The sequence below is a fragment of the Rhinoderma darwinii genome, chromosome 4 (genome assembly GCF_050947455.1).
Source record: "Rhinoderma darwinii isolate aRhiDar2 chromosome 4, aRhiDar2.hap1, whole genome shotgun sequence".
NCBI classification, from domain to species: Eukaryota; Metazoa; Chordata; class Amphibia; order Anura; family Rhinodermatidae; genus Rhinoderma; species Rhinoderma darwinii.
In genome coordinates this window covers 344,359,867-344,379,766 of record NC_134690.1, presented here as the reverse complement: position 1 = coordinate 344,379,766, position 19,900 = coordinate 344,359,867, and the positions used below count along the sequence as shown (strand labels likewise).

The following is a 19,900-nucleotide window of genomic DNA, read 5'->3' as shown; positions in this document are numbered from 1 at the left end:
AACGTCCCAAGAAGTGTCCTGCACTTCTTTTGACGAGGCTGTAATTTTACGAGCCGTCTTTTGACCGCGACGCGTAAAATGACAGCTCGTCTGCACAGAACATCGTAAGACCCATTCAAACGTATGGGCAGATGTTTGCCAACGTATTGGAGCAGTTTAAGATGTAATTCGAGGCGAGCCTCAATTACGTCTGAAAATATGTCGTGTGAACCCAGCCTTACACCTCTTCTACAGAGACATAGAAAAGTCATCTGGATGCGGCCTCAGGCCAGTTTGACAGCCATAATGCATCCGCTTTTTTCGTAGCTTATATCCATGTAGTAACTGTAGAATGTGGATATGAGAAACTAAACAGGATTATTTTTCTTTTAATGTAAACTAATCTGGATTGAAATAAACGGAATCATATAAGTTCAAACATTTATTTATATAAAATTCATTGACAAAGAGCTTTAAAAATATCTGCATTATTTACAGCCATATTGCACAAGGAAAGTGGCAATTACCCTGTCCAAAGTAATCAGTGCAAAACACAATAAAGCCAGGGACAATTGCATGACATGAAAATGCTACATATACACTGGGTCCTATGTAAAAGACATTAGTGATAATTCAGAACAAGGCTCTTTCTGAAATCGTGTCCTAAACATATTGGGGACGGAGAAAAACCAAGTTACAATTGGAGGGAATTGCCCACTAGTGTTGGAGAAGCCCCTATGAGAATTCTCTAAAAAAATACAAGGGGACACACACATTTGGCTTCTTCTGAGCTGTACATTTCTAATATGAAAAGATACTACTAGGAAGAAATCCATTTCTGGTGGTAAATTGCAATTTTTATTGCTGAAGACCCAGAAATAAAATGAAGAACTGTATCGAATTCTAGGTGGCTCAAAAATTCCAAGACAAATGCCAGTATTCTTCCATGGCTTCTCTAGCAATATTTTATCATAGATTATCACTCACGCCACATCCTAGATATGTATATATTTGTAACGTCAACTAGGAGCAATGATTTATGTCTCTGGTGCAATTTGTAGACCCAGCATATAGGTAAAGTTAGACTGGTGGCTACTATGGTCTTATAACTAGGGGGGGGGAAGTTAGAAGAAAAACAAAAGATTTCCAGACTATACATTGTTACCATAGGATTGCAAAAAAAACTAAAACAAAAAGTTACTTGACATGCGCCGGACAGAATTCGAATTCTATTCCGAACCCTCAGCTCTCTTGGCAGCGGACCTTTTGACAAGAAAAAAAATCAAACAGCTAGCGGTTCAGTCAGACCTCAGCTTCGCTCCCTATTGTTGCTTGATGTAATAGGGTCTGCTCTTTATCACATCTGGATGTCAAAAAGTCATCCTTCAAGAGACTCAAAAAGGAAAAGCGAACCAAAAGACATCCACAGTCAAGTTAGAATTTGGGATCTTGGAGATCACTGCAAACTTTTGTTTAATTGACTAATATAAGAAGTTCCTCAAGGAGTGCCGGGGGTGCAGTCATAAAATTTTTGTAGAATATGAAAGTGCTGCTAAACATTATAACACTGGCGAGTTATTACTCAAATAAGATTATGAAAACACTGATACCCTGTTATGTAGACATTAAGGCTGAATTCTCAGTGTGTGGTAGATCTGCTCTCCCGTCCGTCATTTTACAGATGAACCTTCTTCTATTGTCCTGGATGAATTCTAGTTGTTAAATGATAAACAATAGATGGGAGATTGGATTTCCCACACGCGGTATAAACTGAGCCCAACAGAGCTGGAAACCAGTATTGGTTTACAAGGATGATGGGGATATTCTCAAAGTGTTGTAATCTTTAAAGAATGGGGAAACTTGTATGTCTAATAACCAGGGACATTTTGTATGGGTTCTTTAGTAAAAAAACACTTTAAATAAATTCATGATTAACACAGTAAACCTTTGCTTATACATAAAATAAAAAGTGCAAATAAAATCTAAGTAGTCAGGATTGATCTCAACAATCCACAACAGTATGAAAAAGAAGAAATGTTTTGGAGTGAGAGAGCAGAATGTGGGATTTGATGAAAAAGAGCTATGCGCTCTGCTAATATGGTAGTGCAAATAAGAAAACGCCAGAGAAGAGCAACATTGGATTTTTGCCTCTTACCAGGAAGGGACAAAAGCATTCAGTACTTCAACACTGCTGCCAAGTTATAGAAAGACGGCTGGATTTTACCTTCCAGAAGATGTACAGTATTGTAATGTCGGTCTCAATACATCTTGGAAAACCAGTGTATGAAGCTAGCCTGAAGCGGACAAAGATTTACTTTATGCATTATACTCTTAGTATGGCAAAAGTGCAATGGGCGATTAAAAAAACAAAACACAAAAAAAAAAAGACACACAAAGAGGGGGAAATAGTACAACTAGGGCTTACATATGAAGTCAAAGCAAGTCAGTGGTACCAGACAGCAGTACTTCCCATTCAGATTGTAAAATTACTTCGAGAAAATGGTTAAAAACAGTAAATTAAATAATATGATGACATAAATACACAACCAGTTAAAAAGTACACGGAAGGTAATTACAGGAATTCTACAGTATGTACATTTTCTTCAACTAACGTTTCCCTGTCAGAAGAAACTGCATCATGACACCTTATATGTGTCTCGAGAGAAGGGGGAAAAAAAACAACTTTACAACCTTTTACTTAAATTATTGTTACATTTAACTTCAAGTGTCCGTGAGGTGAATCTTGAATGTGTTAAATGTGGTCAATAAATATACAATAGGACGTGGGCTCAAACACATGTAGTCCTACGATGCATGTTTTTAGAAAGATAATCACCAATGGGCACTACATCTTCAGCATTCTGGAAGTGTCTAAACGCATGAACGGAGCGACTATTGCCATGCAATCTAGTCAATATACGGATTTCAGAAGGAACATTCCTCTTTAAGTAAAAGAGAACACAGACTGAACACAAGAATTTGGCTCAGTTTCATCTATTATGTACATTATTTACAGTAACACATTTTGTAGGCCGAATGCCTCAGGAATCACAGGCTAAAAGTTTATAATTTCCCTGAAAAATGGGAAAACTTACTTGTATACAGAACTATACATCATAAGGAGGAAGGAGAAAGCAAAGCTTTGCAAGAACATGGAATCCCACCTTGGTTTGGACAGAGCCAATATCCTTAACTTACTGCATAAGTGGGAAGCATAACCATAAGTGAAAAGGCATATCTCCTATCAGACACGCACCGATTAAGGCCCCATGCACATGATCATAAAAAATCTCCTTAATTGCGGACCGTAATACAGTCCACAATTACGGACCCATTCAGTTCTATTGGCCGCAGACACCTTTCCGTATCGCTACGGATAGGTGTCCGTGCCATATAACTGTACCGCAAAACATAACATGTTCTATCTTGGGTTTTGCGGGCCGTGCCCCCATACTTTGTATGGGAGAACAGGCTGCAGCCCGCACCGTCCATGCCCGCAGTCGCGGGCCGTGATTACAGGCACAGACCATGTGCATGAGGTCTCACATTGAGATTGTAATAACATGGTACACAATATCCCATTCTGCCTCGATAACATTCCTTGACACCAACCAAAATTATTTTACAACGGATAAATCTTAGTCTTGGCAATATAACGTAACCACTATAACTTGTGCTGCCATATAGATAGAACAGTACCACAACTCTCCACAGCATCCAACACTGGTTAAGGCATTGAGTAATCTCACAAGATCGATCAAACTGATTATCCTTTACAAGCACCAAATGTACAATAGGATTGCACTACTTCCAAAACATACTTCAATACAGATAAGATAGATGGGGGGGGGGGGGGGATACCAAACCATCAGATCTAATTCACTGATGCATTACACAAGGTCATGTTGCATTTCGATAAGTTTGTACTTCTGTACAAAAAAAATATAAAAAAATACAAATAAAATATGTGGTTCAATATGGCTGGCTGGCCAAGCATCTCAAGACGGTGCCATGTTTACTAATGAAGAATGGAGGTAACAGGGTTCTTGGCACTTACTTGTTTTAAGGCACTCAGAAAAGGACATTGAAAAGACATGATCATAAGTTTGTGCGGAGCGCTATACAACTTGTGCAGATATTCCAGGTATCACTATACATTTGGGTCGACAAAAATGTTACATAGATATGGGAGTTAGATAAATACTGAAGCCATAATAAATTATGACCTCCGTAGAAAACCGTATATATATATTTTTTTTTTTTACTAGTTGAGCTAACAAGGCTCCTGGGACCTGTCCAAAGCAGTATACTATACACGTAAAATGCCAAAAATAGAGAATAGCAGAACACCAGTGCCTTGGGAATCTTAATCCCAAGTTAGATGAGGTAATGCACAACCTCAAAAATATCTTTGGATAGAACGATAGTGTAAAAAGGCACATATAATTGTAAAAGGAGTCATTCAATACAAGTTTTGATATGGAGGAGCTAAACAATAACCTAACACCCTTGTGGAAAAGCAATCCTTTATAATTAGAAAACTGTGGAAATTGCGTAAGGAGGACCTGTCACCTGCCAAAAAACCTGCAGCGGATATCTGGGATTGCCGGTGCCTCACCGATCCTGGCATTTATTTTCTTCTTCTAACTCCCACTAATCCTGTGATAACAGTGCCATTAAGGTTGGTGCCAGATACGCAAATAAGGCCTTTGACTGTCAAGGGGTAACGTCCACTTGACGGTCAAGAGGCTCATTTGAATATCAGGCACCAAAACGGACAACCCCAATATCTCAGAATCTGAGATGTCCGCTGCAGTTTTTTGGTCAGGTAACAGGTCCTCTAAGTTTCTTAGTCACATGACACAGACTTCTTTATTTGGAGGAAAAGCAAAAAAGAGCAGGCTGCCCCGATCCATATGAAATGTACAAACTTCAACCTGGAAAGACGAGTCAGTCTTTGTTATGTCATTACTTGTTTGGCCATACACAGTGGTGTAACTTCCAATAAACACTACTCTATTCCAATATTTCAAGACTAAAGATGGTGCTATTATATTGCAGGCAGAGGACAAGCTAGTGTTAAATTGCATGGTTAACTATATAGTAGAGGGAAAGTGGAGAATAAGGCTACATTCACACGAGCGCGACAGATTTTACGCACGTAAAAGGTGCATAAACACACCCATGGACTTCAATGGGCGACTAGGTGCATGAAAACGCACCAATATAGGACATGGTGAGTTTTACGCAACGGATACTTGATCCATAAACTCACGCATGTGTGAATAACCCCATTGAAATCAATGGGGCCGTATGCTGTGTTTCAACACGCAGCACACGGACGAGTAACGCTCGTCTGAATGATCCCTTACACTTTAAAAAAAACGAACCAGAAAAAATAAATCTAACACCAGAAGGCATACTGCTTCAACAGATCAGGATATGGCTTATCTTTGGTGTGGCTTCAATAAAAAAATAAAACAAATTCCAGTGATGCAATATCCAAGTAAGTCGAACATATTTCATGGCTGAATCCATAACATCAAATATGGTCATCAAGACTGAAAACTCATTCGCTATGATGATATTACCATCCTCAACAGGTCATTAAAACATATAGGGTTAAGGATCATAGCACCAATTTCAGTGGAGTGATGCAGCACTTGAAGGTTTCTTTAACCCCCATTGATTTCAGTACAGAGGAGTCTGCGCAGTTATCTTTCTACTAAAAAGAATAGCAAGACCCCTTCAGAACATGAGAGGGTCACATATCCAGACCACAATCAATGTGACCATTTCACATAAGAATTTTTTTTTTTTTTTAAATTACAAAAAAAATTCTTGACTCACAAGTGTAGAAGGCTCAACAAAAAATAAAACACACACCTATCAAATCAATAAGACCTTTAGAAGACATGCAGTCCTAGTTCTTACTTTAGTGGCTGAAAATGGCAGCACCACTGGCTGATTAGAAGAACGATGCTGCACCTTTGCAACTTTTTAATGCATCTAAAATGAGACAAATAGGTGTGCTTAAGAGTTTGTAATTTTAGGACCGTGTCCATGGTAACAGGCTACAAACAAACCTTATTTGGCTCAGTTTTTTTAGCCAAACACAGAAGGGGACACAAATGAAATAGAAAAAAAAACTACGTCCGTCACACGGAACTATATACTTCAATGTGGCTGTTCACACTGCCTTGGTTTCAGCGGACCGCGTGAAGGGTCCGTGAGAAAATAGGACATGTCCTATTTTTACACGCTTCACACATCCCTCCATAGACTCTAGTCTATGGGACATGCGTGATATCGCAGCCCAAAGCACAGATGCACCTTGGACGTGAAAAACTTCAGTTTTTCACGTCTGAGATGCGCAACGCCCATCTGAATCTAGACTGACCCACTTTTGGTAGGTTACACAAGGAGCTTGTAGTCTTACCATGAAAACATTTCTCCATAGTGGCTTTAGACTCAAGTTGCTTAGTTTAAGATGCATTGGAACAATGATTGCCAAGGCGGACATAACCCTTAAAGAATCCGAACAGGAACAGCTCGAAGTTTTACAACCTAAGAGAGCCATTCCCACACATTTCTGAAATCCACCACTGCAAAGGAATAATATATATAGAATTTACAATACTGATCACCGGTGTCAGTAAGAAGCCCAAAAAGCATGTGATTTCTGACAGGTTGCAATGTTGAGTGGCCTTGTACTATTGAGTGCAAAGACAAACACTGGGACTGTTCTCATAAGCATTGTAGAAAAGTGTGCTTGTGCAGGAGTACTGTGCTTACGCAGGATCACAATCCATGCAGTTTTAGCACTACCCATAATGGGTAGATGGTTGTACGGGATAAATGGCATGTTACAGCGGGTACTGCAGACAGGGTAGATCTGAGCTTTGGCATGTGAAATGTCGATAGACTACTAAACATTTAGAAAATACATGCTGACAGGTCACATCAGTTGAAATATTGTTAGGCCGGGTTCCCACGGGTCGGATATGCTGCTTAAAAACCATGCAGAGTATCATACCTAGAACCCGCAGCACCATCAGTCCGAAACATCGCTCCGCAAAAAAGTACTTTTACCCGCTCCCTACTTTGACGTCCGCTCCGACATGAATTCAATGGGGAAAACCCGCAATGTAAAAATCAACAAAAACGCAGCATAAATGTAATTCTACACCGCCGATCAATTTAACAACACTTACACTGCGGTTTTTTTCCACAGCGTGGGCATGAGATCTATTAAATCTCATCCACTTTGCTGCTACTGTAAATGCTGCGGCTTTTACGCTGCGTGAGAACCCGCTCTAAAAGGAACGTGTATACGGATCTAGCTACAGACCAGATATATACAAAACTTAAGATGTCGTCTGATAGCTTCAGTCTTACATCCGATAATATAACTTGACTTCATAGGGACTGATCTCAAATGAAACTGAGTAAATGAAGACCTTATATTAAAGGATGTAGATCATAGGCCACTGAAACTAAAATACACGTTGCTTTAAGTCAACCCACTTAAAATATTCCATTAGCAGAAACCATTCCTACACCTTGGCACAAGATATCCAACATATTTACACTAGGTAACCATGTTGGTCTTCAACTTAATTCGGTAAGAACCGGCCACTTTGCCGACTATATACTGTAGCTCTTAGTCACGTGTATTTTAGGTTTAGTAGTCCTCTAGGAATCAACTGGTCCCAGAAAAAAAATTATCCCTTTACATCTGTTCAGGTTTTTGTGCATAGATAACCATCTTATGTATGAAGGTAACACACAAATTAAGTTGTTAGAGCCATTACTTTGTAGTTACAATGTGTTTTGTACTTAAAAAGAAAAACTAGAACCTTTGGTGTAAACAGGGCTGGCAGAGAACATCTGATACATATTTGGGAAATAGTTATATTGCATATTGTGTAAAAGCCATCATTTCCTGCAATCCACTCTTCAGAAGAGTGGGCAATGCCAAGGTCATCCAATCCAAATGCATAATGAAAATCCTTCCCTGAAAGATTACAGTAACAATCCTTAAAATGCCTTATGGTGATAACGTAACTGGAAGAACAGACGTACCAAGAGTGGCACTTTTAAATCGGTTTGACTTCGCATCCCCATGTCACATTCGCTTTATACAAGTAAGGCAGCAATGTGTATCCAAAGGCTCCATTTCCACAATATCCACAGGTCTTTGGAGATGGAAGTATGGTATCAGTTAATACAGAAGTTTGATGATTTTCTTATTTACATAAAATATAAAAAATTTATATAAAATTGTCCGAAAAAAATTAATCCAAAGAAACGTAAAAATCCATTCTGATCCCAGTCAATCTACTCCAAGATATGAGTCCCCCCCAACAGGGGTGTTCCTGAAGGTCAATCAGAATGAGGAAGACCTCTAAAGCTCTGCAGAGGATATGGATTGCATAGTATATGAACACGAGCAAAGTGCTGGAATCCTTCAAATGTGCATTAATTCTTCCTTCCAGGTTGGATAGGTACAGTCAATGCATTCGCCATATGAGTCGTATGATATAATGGAGCACGCGCAGGATAACCACTTGGCCGTGATCCACAACTCCATGTCCATTGTTGTGGAAACCCTGTAATCAGAGAACATTAGTCAAACCTTTTGATTAATAGAAAAACAACTGGTAAAGGTTGGATTTAAAGGTTCCTGTGTTAATATGGTTTCCATCCATCTGCCCACAATAAGCAATCGGTTCTCCCTTGCGTTAATTCCACACGGCCTATTTATTCTATATGCAGGTATTGACGTAACTGCATAGGATGTAACTCAGGGAGCTCTAAAGGCAGAAATACACAGATTGTTTTTTTTTCCTTAGGTTCCAGTAATCTGGTTCACTAAGACAGAATAAAGATAGCATTAAAATATTGAAATGTTTTCATCCATAGTCTAGTGCGTCACTTGCACTAAGCGGTACAGTGCTAGAGCTACACGGCAACTTTGTCTAATTTGTCCGTTTTTTTTAACCAAATGTGCAGCAGAACGTGTTCATCTATAAAAATTGTATGTACAGGTTGTCCATGGGTCATATACGGCCACTACTAAGGAGATGGACATGCATTTTTTAGCAAAACCAAGCTGCTCATGTAGATCTACTCATTAGTTATAATGTCATCGGCCACTGGCAAAAAAAAGACATTAACTGGTAATAGGTTTTTTTTCAGTAAATTTTATTACCCAGTTTACTGAAATGTAGGCGCCTTTTCTCTTTGCAGGAAGGAAATGAAACATATGGGTGTCTTGAGAATACTACGAAGTAGTAACAGAGACCACTCCAACAGTTCACTGGTCATACAGATACAATGTAAACTTCATGAGACCTCAAATCAAGAAAGTTACACTTCGAAAGACACTGTAAAAAGGTGAGAATTTTTTTAAATTTTTTTCTCATTGCCCACCTTGTTCTCTTCCTGGTTTCCCCGTATATACGGAGCATTCACAATATTTTTAATCGATACACAATGGTAATAATGCATAAATTCTAAGTACAATATGTATTACAACTTTCATTTCTATCTAAGAAAAGGCTCCTTTGTCCAATTCCGGTCTATCCCATTGTTGTATATAGTTATCGAACTTGGTTTCTTACAATGCGAGACTATACCAAGGTCTTGTGGATTTGCATTTGTGAACATTTGTTTTGTGATGTCTTGTATTTCTCAATGCCTTAAAGGGAATCGGTCAGCTGTTTTTCGCCCTCAAAACTGCCCATGGTGTTATATAGAGGAGGGGGAGGGCAGTGCATTCATACCTGTGGTGTCAGTCATGCAAGTTGAATGACCAAGAAAATGATATGTAATGCCCCTCTGGCCCCACAGTTGCAAGTGCTTCGGAAGCGGCTTTGATGTTCAAGTTCTTAGGGCTCTCCTTGCCGAACGCTGCCAGCCAATCCCCTTTGCTCTGAGTGGCGGCCTTAAGTGTCCAATCAGGAGCGCACTAGAGCAGATGGGCTGACAGTGTTCCATGAGGGGAACCCGAAGTACTTGAATATAAAGGGGACACCTCTGTTGCACTTGCAATAGCAGCGCCATGCAGGAAAAGGGGGGGTGGTGGAATTAAACATTGATTTCTCAGCCATGCAACTCAGGGATCAGAACTGCTGACAGGTTTCATTTAAGATGCACATAGTGTGTTTCACATTATTTGCCCATGAAAATAAAGCAGCGCTTTGTATCGTACAATCTTGTATGGTGTCATACTTTGTGATGGAAGATATAAATTTGCAGTTGTAGGCATACAATAAACAGTCCTTACACAGTCCTGTGTACTGTTAATTGTGAGGTTTGTTTGACGGCGATGATTCTCTAAGTAGTTGTTTTATCTACACAGTATGTATATGGGTGGCATCTGTTTAGTCAGGATGAAAAATAAAAATAGTATATCTAAAATTAGACCCTGTTAGCACAGTTTTGTTTTACACGTTTTTTGCCGCGGAAACAAACGGACGAATTTGCCTCCCATTGTTTTCAATGGGAGGCGAGTGAGTTTTTTTTCCGGAGCGCAGAAAAAACGCTCACAGGAAAAAGTGACAGGCCCTTATCTTGAGGCGTCTTCCACCTCAAAAACTCCATTGAAATCAAAGGGAGACGGAAAAACGCCGTGAACATCAGACGCGTTTTTTTGACTATTTTAAAAACGCTTGCGGTTTTTCCCTTTGCCAGTTGAAGCAATAGGTAAAAAACCGCCTCAAAAACCATTTAAGAAAAAACAGAACTGATTTTTCCAGGCAGAATTTTCTGCCTGCAAAAAACTCATTTTGTTCTTAACTAAATCTATTTTATTTTAAAACTATTTTTAAAGATGAAAGATGTAGCAAAAAGTTGTGATTGTGGAGGTAAATCTTATATAGGGCCACCTAAAGACCTATTGGAAGAGCAGCAGATATAATCTGGTGACAGAGCCTCTAAGATCACAAGTGCCCCATCTCCTACATAATCTGATTGGCGCTGTAACGTAGAGAAGTGGTTTTTATTTTGAAAAACGATTTTTGAGCAAGTTACGTACAATTTTAGATTTATGCGAATTTGCTTCTTAATGCCCCCCAACAGGGCGTTTTTTTAACTTTTGACCAAGTGGTCGTTGTAAAGAGAAGTATATGATGCTGACCAATCAGAATCATACACCTCTCGATTCATGTCCATCTGTATTCACAGCAGAGCGTGATCTCGTGAGATCAGGCTGTGCTGTCACATACACCCACATTAACTTTACCGACGTGTCTTGAGTGAATAGACATTGCCTTCAGCCAGGATGCGATGTCTATTCACACTCCCGACACTTCAGGAAAGTTTCTGTGGGACTTACTGACAGCACAGCGTGATCTCGCGAGGACCACCATGAGTAAATTAATGCCCCTCATAGGTGAACTGACACTAGTAGCTCCATTTTTGGAGTGAAGAAAACGTGCCCAGAGTTTCACTTTAACTAAATGGTTTGCATATTAGATGGGGTTATCCCATAATAAATAAATCTTAGTCCCACTAGGGGACTTGTATTGCAGTGTACGGTACTTCTAACGCTCTCCTATTAAAGGGGTTGTCCTTGCATGGGGTACACTATACCGGCCATGATTCACTTGAATAGGAGCAGAGCTGCAGTACATACTTACACGTTATACTGTGACCAGAGCCATCTGCTTCCAGCACGAGACTGCTGCAAAACTTCTGATGCCGTGTGTTGGACCCCTACCGATCATATACTGATGACCTATCCTGTGGCTAGGTCATCAGTATGAAAAACTGCCCCCTGTCCTGACAACTCTGTTAAAGGGTTTTTCCACTACCGCACAACGGATTTATCTATTCACTGGATAGGTCATCAGTATATGATCGGTGTGTTTTCGATACCTGGACCCAGCACCGATCAGCTGCTCCAGCTGCCTCCGGACATCCATGCCGAAAGCAGATGGCTCCGGTCACAGAATAGGGGCGGCTCCTATTTAAGTGGATAGGAGCAGAGCTGCAGTTCTGCCGCAGTGTACTGAGCCATCTGCTTCCGGCTCCGTACACTGCATAGTGTACAAGTGACATCCAGAGCAGCTGCGGGGTCCAGGTGTTGGACACGCACAGATCATATACGGATGACCTATCTGGTGGATAGGTTATCAGTTGTCCGGTAGTGGAAAACCCCTTTAAGCCCTGTAAAAGCGGATTAGAAACTTTGTAATACATCTTAAGAGAAAAAATCCCCTCCCCATTGTATTTATACCAATGAGTAAAATAAACTTATTTATAACCACACAGTAAAACAGCGTAGGGGAGCAAAGAGAACAACGAATTGCAACCCCCCACCCCTCATCCATCTGGGGATTGAATATGCTTTTTATTCAGCAGCAAAACAGTTTCTATTTTCCTGCTGAAGCGAAGAGTTGACTATATTTTTGCAGGAAACTATTTCTAGCAGCTGCAGTGGGAGCGGCGCAGCACCTATCGGAGTCTTGTGCCAGGGACTGTAATTTAAGCTATTATTTTCCAGTTCACAAAATAAAATCCCTAAAACAAATCCAGATACCTTGTGCAGAATGTCTATTTTGACGGGTGTGAAAGGCGGATTTCTCTCCTGAAAGTTTCTAATTCTTGACCAGGACACCATTCAAAAGGATTATATTCTTCCTTTCTGGAGATAGACCCAGTACTTCTTGCACCTAGGCCAAGCAACTTGGAAACTTCCCATTACAATTTTGCTTTTGCATTTTAGTTTAAAAAGGGGAAAAGAAAAAAAAATATATATATATATACATGGAGAGAAAGCAGGCCAGTCAAAATCCCCCGTTGGCATACTTTAAGCCTTTAGAAATCTTATCCAGGCCTAGGAGCCAAATACGACACTGTTTAGAGCAGAGTCCACAGAACCCCATGAAGGAGTAATTGCATTTTTATTAAATAAATATCGCGCAAATGCACTGCAACAGAGGATGTGAAAGACTGGTCATCCATGTCAGGTTTAAACTTCCCTTAACACCCCTCTCCCTCCCCAGTAGGCACAACATACTCTTTGCCAAACCTCTCTCCCATAAGTAATCAGGACACAAAATTTACCCTCTACATTTCTTCTCCTATAGGACTGCGCCATGACTGATTATTGCTCCCCCCCCCCCAATAGCAATATGGAGTAAGTGGTAGTCCGAGACACTGCTGACAACATAATAAAGCAGCAGTTGCCCATCCACTCCATTCTCACGCGGCAGCCAAAAGAGTGGCTGTGGTGGATCGAATGGTTATAAAAGAACAAAAAAACGAATTTCAAACCTCAATTTACCCCAAAGTCCACGCTTTTCCACCAACTTAGACCCCCCCCCAGAGGAAAACCTGTATGAACTGGTTAAAATCCCAAAGTTTATTCGAGTTATTTTAGTAGTGACCTTACGTGGTCTTTCTGCACAGTGGCAACAAGACACACCTGAAATATACACGATTGTTACCCAATTATAAACCCTATCAGGAATAAATCTGATTGATAGAGGTACAAAATGAAATGATCTTTAGCAAATGGAAGTGGTATGGGCAGGAAGACATAAGGGGCACACTGGGTGTTTTGAAGCTCCAGGCATGATGGAGATGAAATATGGATTTGATAGACATGTTATGAAGTATGAAAACCAATTTCACATCTCTGCGTAGGTAATACTTTAAGTGGAAACTATGTTGAAATAGAAATTGTTCCTGTTTTTCTTTGTTAAACTGCTCAAAAAGCAAATCTATTAAAAAAAAAAACAAAAAAAAAACCCCACACCAATGTTTAATTAAAGCTGTAAGGGCCCAGACTGACTGTCCAGCCTGGAGAATGGACCGCTGCTTTAGGCCTCCTTTGCACGGGACTTTTGCCTGACATTTTAAATAGGGTACTTGTGTTATTAGAAAAATCATTAGCCCCTTAACCCCTTCCTGCCACAACCATTTCTCGTTTTTTCATCCACGTCTTTCAAAATCTTTTTATTTTCCCAATAGTACCATTAAATGAATCAAATGTACTGTGAAAAGTTTACAAAATTTGTAGAGTGGAAAGGAGAAAAAAAGAAAAAGCAACTCCTCAATCTTTTTTTCGTCTTTTTTTTTTGGGGGGGGGGGGGGGAGGGGGGGTTCATTCTTTCAGCTTTCACAGAAAAAAAAAAGTTTGTGTCGCCATATCTGGAGACCCATGACTTTACGTTTTCCATTGATGTCGCTGTGCGGAGCAAGCTGTAGTTTTTAAAATTGGTATCATTGTGGGGTTAATGACTTTTTATCCTATTTTTTGGGAGAGGAAAGGTGGCCAAAAAACAGCAAATCTGGTGTTAACTTATTTATCCTGCATCGTGAAAAAAAAAAGAAAAGACTTTACGGACACCAATTGTCTATTTTTATTGCTTACATTTTATTAAAAAAAGCTTTGAAAAAGGTTTTTTTGAACTATTTTTTATTTTTTTTTATTGTTTAAAACTTTTAAAAATGTAGTTTGAGTGACCCTGAGGCCTCATGCACATGTGTTCAGTCCGTGATATATGGACCGCATGTCGGCCGCATTTCCCAGGCTGAACACAGTTCAGGGAGCTGGCCTCCTAGCATCATAGTTATGTAAGACGCCTTTACGTGGGAATACCGTCCCATACTGAAACATGTTTTCAGTACAGGATAGTAGTCCCGCAGGGAGACCGTGAGATATACATAACTATGATGCCAGGAGCCTGACTCCCTGAACTGTGTTCGGCCTGGGAAATACGGTCCGTATATCACGGGCCGAACTCTGTCGTGTGCATGAGGCCTAAGACTTAAACACACGATCATTGGATCTCTGGAAAAATACACTGCAAGGCTTGGTTCACACGACCATGTTACGTCCGTAATGTACGGAACGTATTTCGGCAGGAAGACCCGGACCGAACAGTGCAGGGAGCCGGGCTCCTAGCATCATAGTGATGTACGATGCTAGGAGTCCCTGCCTCGCTGCAGGACAACTGTCCCGTACTGTAATCATGATTACAGTACGGGACAGTAGTTCCACGCAGAGGCAGGGACTCCTAGCGTCGTACATCACTATGATGCTAGGAGCCCGGCCCCCTGCAGTGTGTTCGGTCCGGGTCTTCCGTCCGAAATACGTTCCGTCCATTACGGACGTAACATGGTCGTGTGAACCCAGCCCAAAAGTTATCTATGACAGTGTATTGTATTTTTAACAGTGTCTATTAAGCTTTGCCTCTGATAGTAACAAGCGTTTTTTTCTTAGGTTCTATTCACACAGTGTTTGAGCCCTCCGTCGGAGGCTTACTTTGGGAGTTTCTCAAAGTATAGCGGTGAGCACCCCACCGAAAACGCATCAAAGCGCAGTGTCTGAAACGTATAGGCTATGTACACCTTTGAAATAAGTTGTTTATTGCTTTGTTTGTATACAGGATACAAAGCAGCTGTATCTAGTGCGGAGACCTGAATCAGTCAGGTCAGCGGCACTGACAGGTACGGTGACAGCGTGTCCTGCGTGTCTATAAAGCAGGATCGAGCGGTTACCGATCACATCTAAGTTCATAACGTCAATGTGATCAATAACCGTTGGATCCACACAGTACCCGCTATCACTGAACCTGATATTTGTATCTCAAAAATTCTAAATAATGTTTAATAAAAAGTATTTAGAAAGTTCCAGACATTATTTAAAAAAAGATTCAAAAAGGTGTACATAGCCTTTAAATTCCAAACTGTGCTACTTCAGTTACAAATTGCTTTCAACACCAGTAGTCCAAAATTTAGTTTTGCTTTTTCATTCCAAACATACTGTAACTATTTAGAAATGTTAACCATACAAGCAAATAACCAAAATGCTTGAAATAGTTAAGGAACTCACAGCTGAATAGGAGAAACAATGAAACCACATTATGAACTATGATTAATGCCTTTCTTCATATGGGTCATAAGGTTTGTTCCCTTTTACACTCGTGTGCTTGGAATAAGACTTTATTCACACGGTTGTATGATCAAGTCTGTGGAACAAAATATGTGTATAAAACCTAAGGGTGTCTTGTTTATTTTTTTTAAAGATGTGATTAAAAGGAGTTCTCTCAAATTGAGAGGGTATAAAATAATAATCTAACAGGGCTTCCGGCCCTTTGAAATACACCCCCCCCCGTTCCAGGGCCAATGCCCCATTCTCCACCGTTCCGCGATCCCGGAAGCTCTGGCTGTGGTCACATGCCGCTGCAGCCAATTGCTGGCCTCAGAGGCTGGCGGTGGAGAGGTTTCAAAGGGCGAGTATCTGTTTGTTTATTATTTTATACCCTCCCATGGCTTCTCATAACATTTTAAAACTCCCAGGTAACCCCTTAAAGCCTTTAGGACCTTTTTTCTGCTTGGATTCCAGTTATTAGACTTAAAAAAATGTCGAGTCCAATAATGTTCTTCTAGATCAAGAAATCTACTACTGGGCTTGCGGTAACTGCAGAAAATTATAGGCAACAATTCATAGAGAGGTTTATGTTGCCCTCTCCATAAAAGAAAGCCTTCTATAGGGCCTCAAGTAAAATAGAATAAGAGGAAGCCTGATCTGATGTAATCTCAAGTGTGTAGTCAAATACATGTATTGCATGTGTTGCTGGCTGGTATGGTCTACCACTTCTGCACATGATCAGTAGATCGATTCTCTTGTTTACAACACGATCAGTCAGGAACAATCCATGCACTTACCCCCACTGGATTGTACAATTCATGAAATTCATCTCCAATACGGCGGAGCTCACGTGCAATCAAGATTTCTGGCCGCATTTCTTCAAGGTCATTAAAATTTCTGGCAGCTGACAAAAACAAAATAATCAACCTTTAATTTTATTCCATCTTACTACATTTGTAAAGCGTGAGTATATGCCTTACACAAAGCATAATGAAGAGTCTCTATAGAAAAAAAAACCCTATTTCTTACAGCCATATAGGTCAATAAAGTAGTTCCGGGTAAAAAGAAAATACACCAAACACTTGTGTTTGTTTAAGTAACCCCAAAATTACCCCTTAAAATGACTATTGGAACATAAAACCTGAAAACATACTAGTAAATCAGAAATGATAATTAGGTTTCTCACTTCTCAATTAGCGTTTCAGCAACTAATCGTAACCATTAAATTAAAAAAATATATATATTCATAGTCCACTTCTCAGAAGCCAATACACATCCAAGTGCTGTTTATATAGGACTTATATTTTGGGTGAAACACTTTTCAGCTTTAATTACTTCCAGTGTAAAGCATGCTTGCTTTCCTGTTGAGTCTTTGGCACATGTATAGCATTAAAGGGTTCCTCAATCACACAAAATGACGACACATGGCTAGGTTATGCCATCAATTTGTGATCAGTGGGGGATCAACTGCCGGGACTGATCCTGAGATGGAAGGGGCCGCAGAGCTGATTTAGCAACATGTCCCCTTCTGTTTTTCCCTGCACAGCAGTGCTCCCGGCCACCCTCTGTGCAGTGAACTGCAACGCTGCCCCCTGGGCAGGGGAAGCAGAGAAAGGGACAAAGCGCTAAAGCGTTGTTGCAGCCCCTTAAAATTCAGGATCAGTGGAAGTCCCAGCATTCGGAACCCCACTGATCACAAATAGATGACATCCTAGCGATATGCTTATTTTTTGTGTAATGGTAATAACCCTTTAAAAACAACTCACAGAAAATAGGATCAATATGACTTCTTATCACTGATATATGGGCAGGTTCCTTGTTCCCAGCAGGATGCAGACAAGCCCCAATGCTATATGAGAGTAGTGTCATTTTGATCTTTATCTGTTTTCGAACATAAAAAAATAAATAAAAAAAATCACAAACTCCATGACTAGTGACTGGCACCCCATAGAAGCCTTACCGGTTTGGAATTATAATACTAAGCAGTCACCGCCTTCCAAAATGTTCATCAGTATCCACTCCCTCACTTTTTTTTTTGTAACATCACATATACAGCATTGGAACATGCAGATCGATTTACTACATGACATTTCAACGGCAGCTAGGGGTTAGTAATGTCATTGTCAGTGGTCAATTAATTTTCTTCAGGTAGTATGGTGGCATGTGGAGATGGACATGTAATAATCTATTATAGCAAAATTATATATTCTATATAATTTTTTATTTTTTTTAAACGGTGTAAAATAGCGCAGCCTGCTGTGCCTTCCCATACAGATGCATCCTGCAAAAAAAATAAGGCGAAGCAGACTGCGCTATTTCAGTTTAAAAAAATAAATAAAAAGTTTACCCAATGTAAACCCAACGGAGGTTAAATAAGGACACCCGGGTAAACAGGGGCCTATGGATACTTTTGAAAGCTCCCAGCACGCACACCAAGTGAACGCCGTAAACGCAGTGTGAATTCAGCCCAAATTATTTAATACAGCATTTCAGACAAGCAGAGGTGCACCTGTGCGGGACACGTTATTACGGATTCGTCAGACTAGAGTATGGAGAGATGCGTGAAAACGTCAGATAATAGGACACGTCCTATTTTTCCACGGATCCTTAACAAGCTTCGTAGAAACAACGTCCGTGTGAGCGGCCCCATTGAAATACATGTGTCCGTCTGAATGAGCCCAAGGCTACATTGACAGGAGAGTGACAGATTTACACACGTAAAGTGTGCGTTGCGTTTTGCATCAGTGTGCTTTGCGTGTGGCATGTGTTTTTCACGCGCTTGCAATTATTATTTTTTTCAATGTAATTGATGCGTGAAATATAGATAGCACATGGATGTGCGTCAGTGTGCTGTCCGTGGTTTTCACGCACCCATTGACTTCAATAGGCAACTAGATGTGTGAAGACGCACTAATATAGGACATGTGATGAGTTTCACGCAGCAGACACTCGCTGCGTGACAACTCATGCATTGTGTGAATAGCCCCATTGAATTCAACGGGTCCGTGTACTGTGCTTTGTTTTAATGCACAGCACATGGACGAGAATGACCCAAGTCTTAATAAGCCCTTAGGGGGCTAAGACAATAAAGAGATGCAGCCATATCCAGATCAAAGTGATACAATGTGGACAGCTAGGGGCTTAAAGGGGTATTCTGGTTACAACAAGTTACCACTTATCCGTAGGGTCAGGGGTAACTTGCTGACTGTTGGGTGTCTGACAGCTTAGACCCCCACCGTTTACAAGAACCCCAAGTTTGAACAGAGCGGCAGGTCGCTCATGCGCACTGCCGCTCCATTCATTCTCTAGGGGAGCGAAGGAGATAGCTGAACACGGCACTCTGCTTTTTCAGGCACTGCCATAGAGAATAAATGCAGTGCGCGTGAGCACGAAGGGTTCGTGCAACGTCTATTCTCTTAAACTGTGGGGGGTCTGAGCTGCCGGACACCCACAGATCAGCAATTTACCCCTTACCCTACGGATAAGGGGTAACTTGTTGTAACTGGAATACCCCTTTAAAGAGATGTTACCATGGGAACCAGGCTTTGATACTAATGTAAATATCAAGAGAATGAGTGTAACCCAAACAGGACTGGCTCAAAGCCTTTTGTTCTGTTACGGTTAGACCAAAGGCCGCAGTGAGTTGGCTTGTCTGATCTGATGAAGGACCTGAGCTGACCAGTCCCGGAGGTTAAATCAGGCTCCAGTGTCATGTGCTTCTCTATTACCGACAGCCAAAATTCATTCAGCTAAGCTCTTGTGATGCATAGTGAAACATTGTGAAAGCTGAGAAAGCAATACAGATGCAGGGGAAAACCAGCAAAAAAAACAAACAAAACATAGCAACTCAACAGAGCGAGGAAACCCTCTTTCCCCACCCGATAAACTCCTCACACACTTCTGAAAGAAAGTTTTGGCACCAAAGTCCAAATATGAAACGAGGTCAGTCACATCCCAGATTGTAAGAAGCTCAATCCCTAATACTAAAATATCCAGGTATCCGTTAAGAACAGTCATTCAGGAAATTAAAGT

At 40.6% G+C, this 19,900-nt stretch overlaps 1 protein-coding gene and 1 long non-coding RNA gene across 5 annotated transcripts in view; one reads left to right on the top strand and one right to left on the bottom strand.

Annotated features, from left to right (window-relative positions):
• Positions 1-9,452, top strand: part of LOC142760020 (uncharacterized) — a 521,651-nt gene extending 512,199 nt beyond the window's left edge. Inside the window, exon 7 of the long non-coding RNA XR_012883232.1 lies at positions 9,232-9,452. This is a non-coding gene — a long non-coding RNA (uncharacterized LOC142760020). The remainder of the gene's footprint in view (positions 1-9,231) is intronic.
• The window catches only part of BCL2L11 (BCL2 like 11), a 42,129-nt gene continuing 22,637 nt past the window's right edge, over positions 409-19,900 (bottom strand). For all 4 annotated transcript variants that reach the window (XM_075862894.1, XM_075862893.1, XM_075862892.1 and 1 more), the window contains exons 3-4: positions 16,666-16,772; positions 409-8,591 (exon numbers count right to left, since the gene is read on the bottom strand). In XM_075862894.1, coding sequence (XP_075719009.1) covers positions 8,493-8,591; positions 16,666-16,772 — 206 coding nt within the window. In that variant the 3' untranslated portion in view covers positions 409-8,492. The remainder of the gene's footprint in view (positions 8,592-16,665; positions 16,773-19,900) is intronic.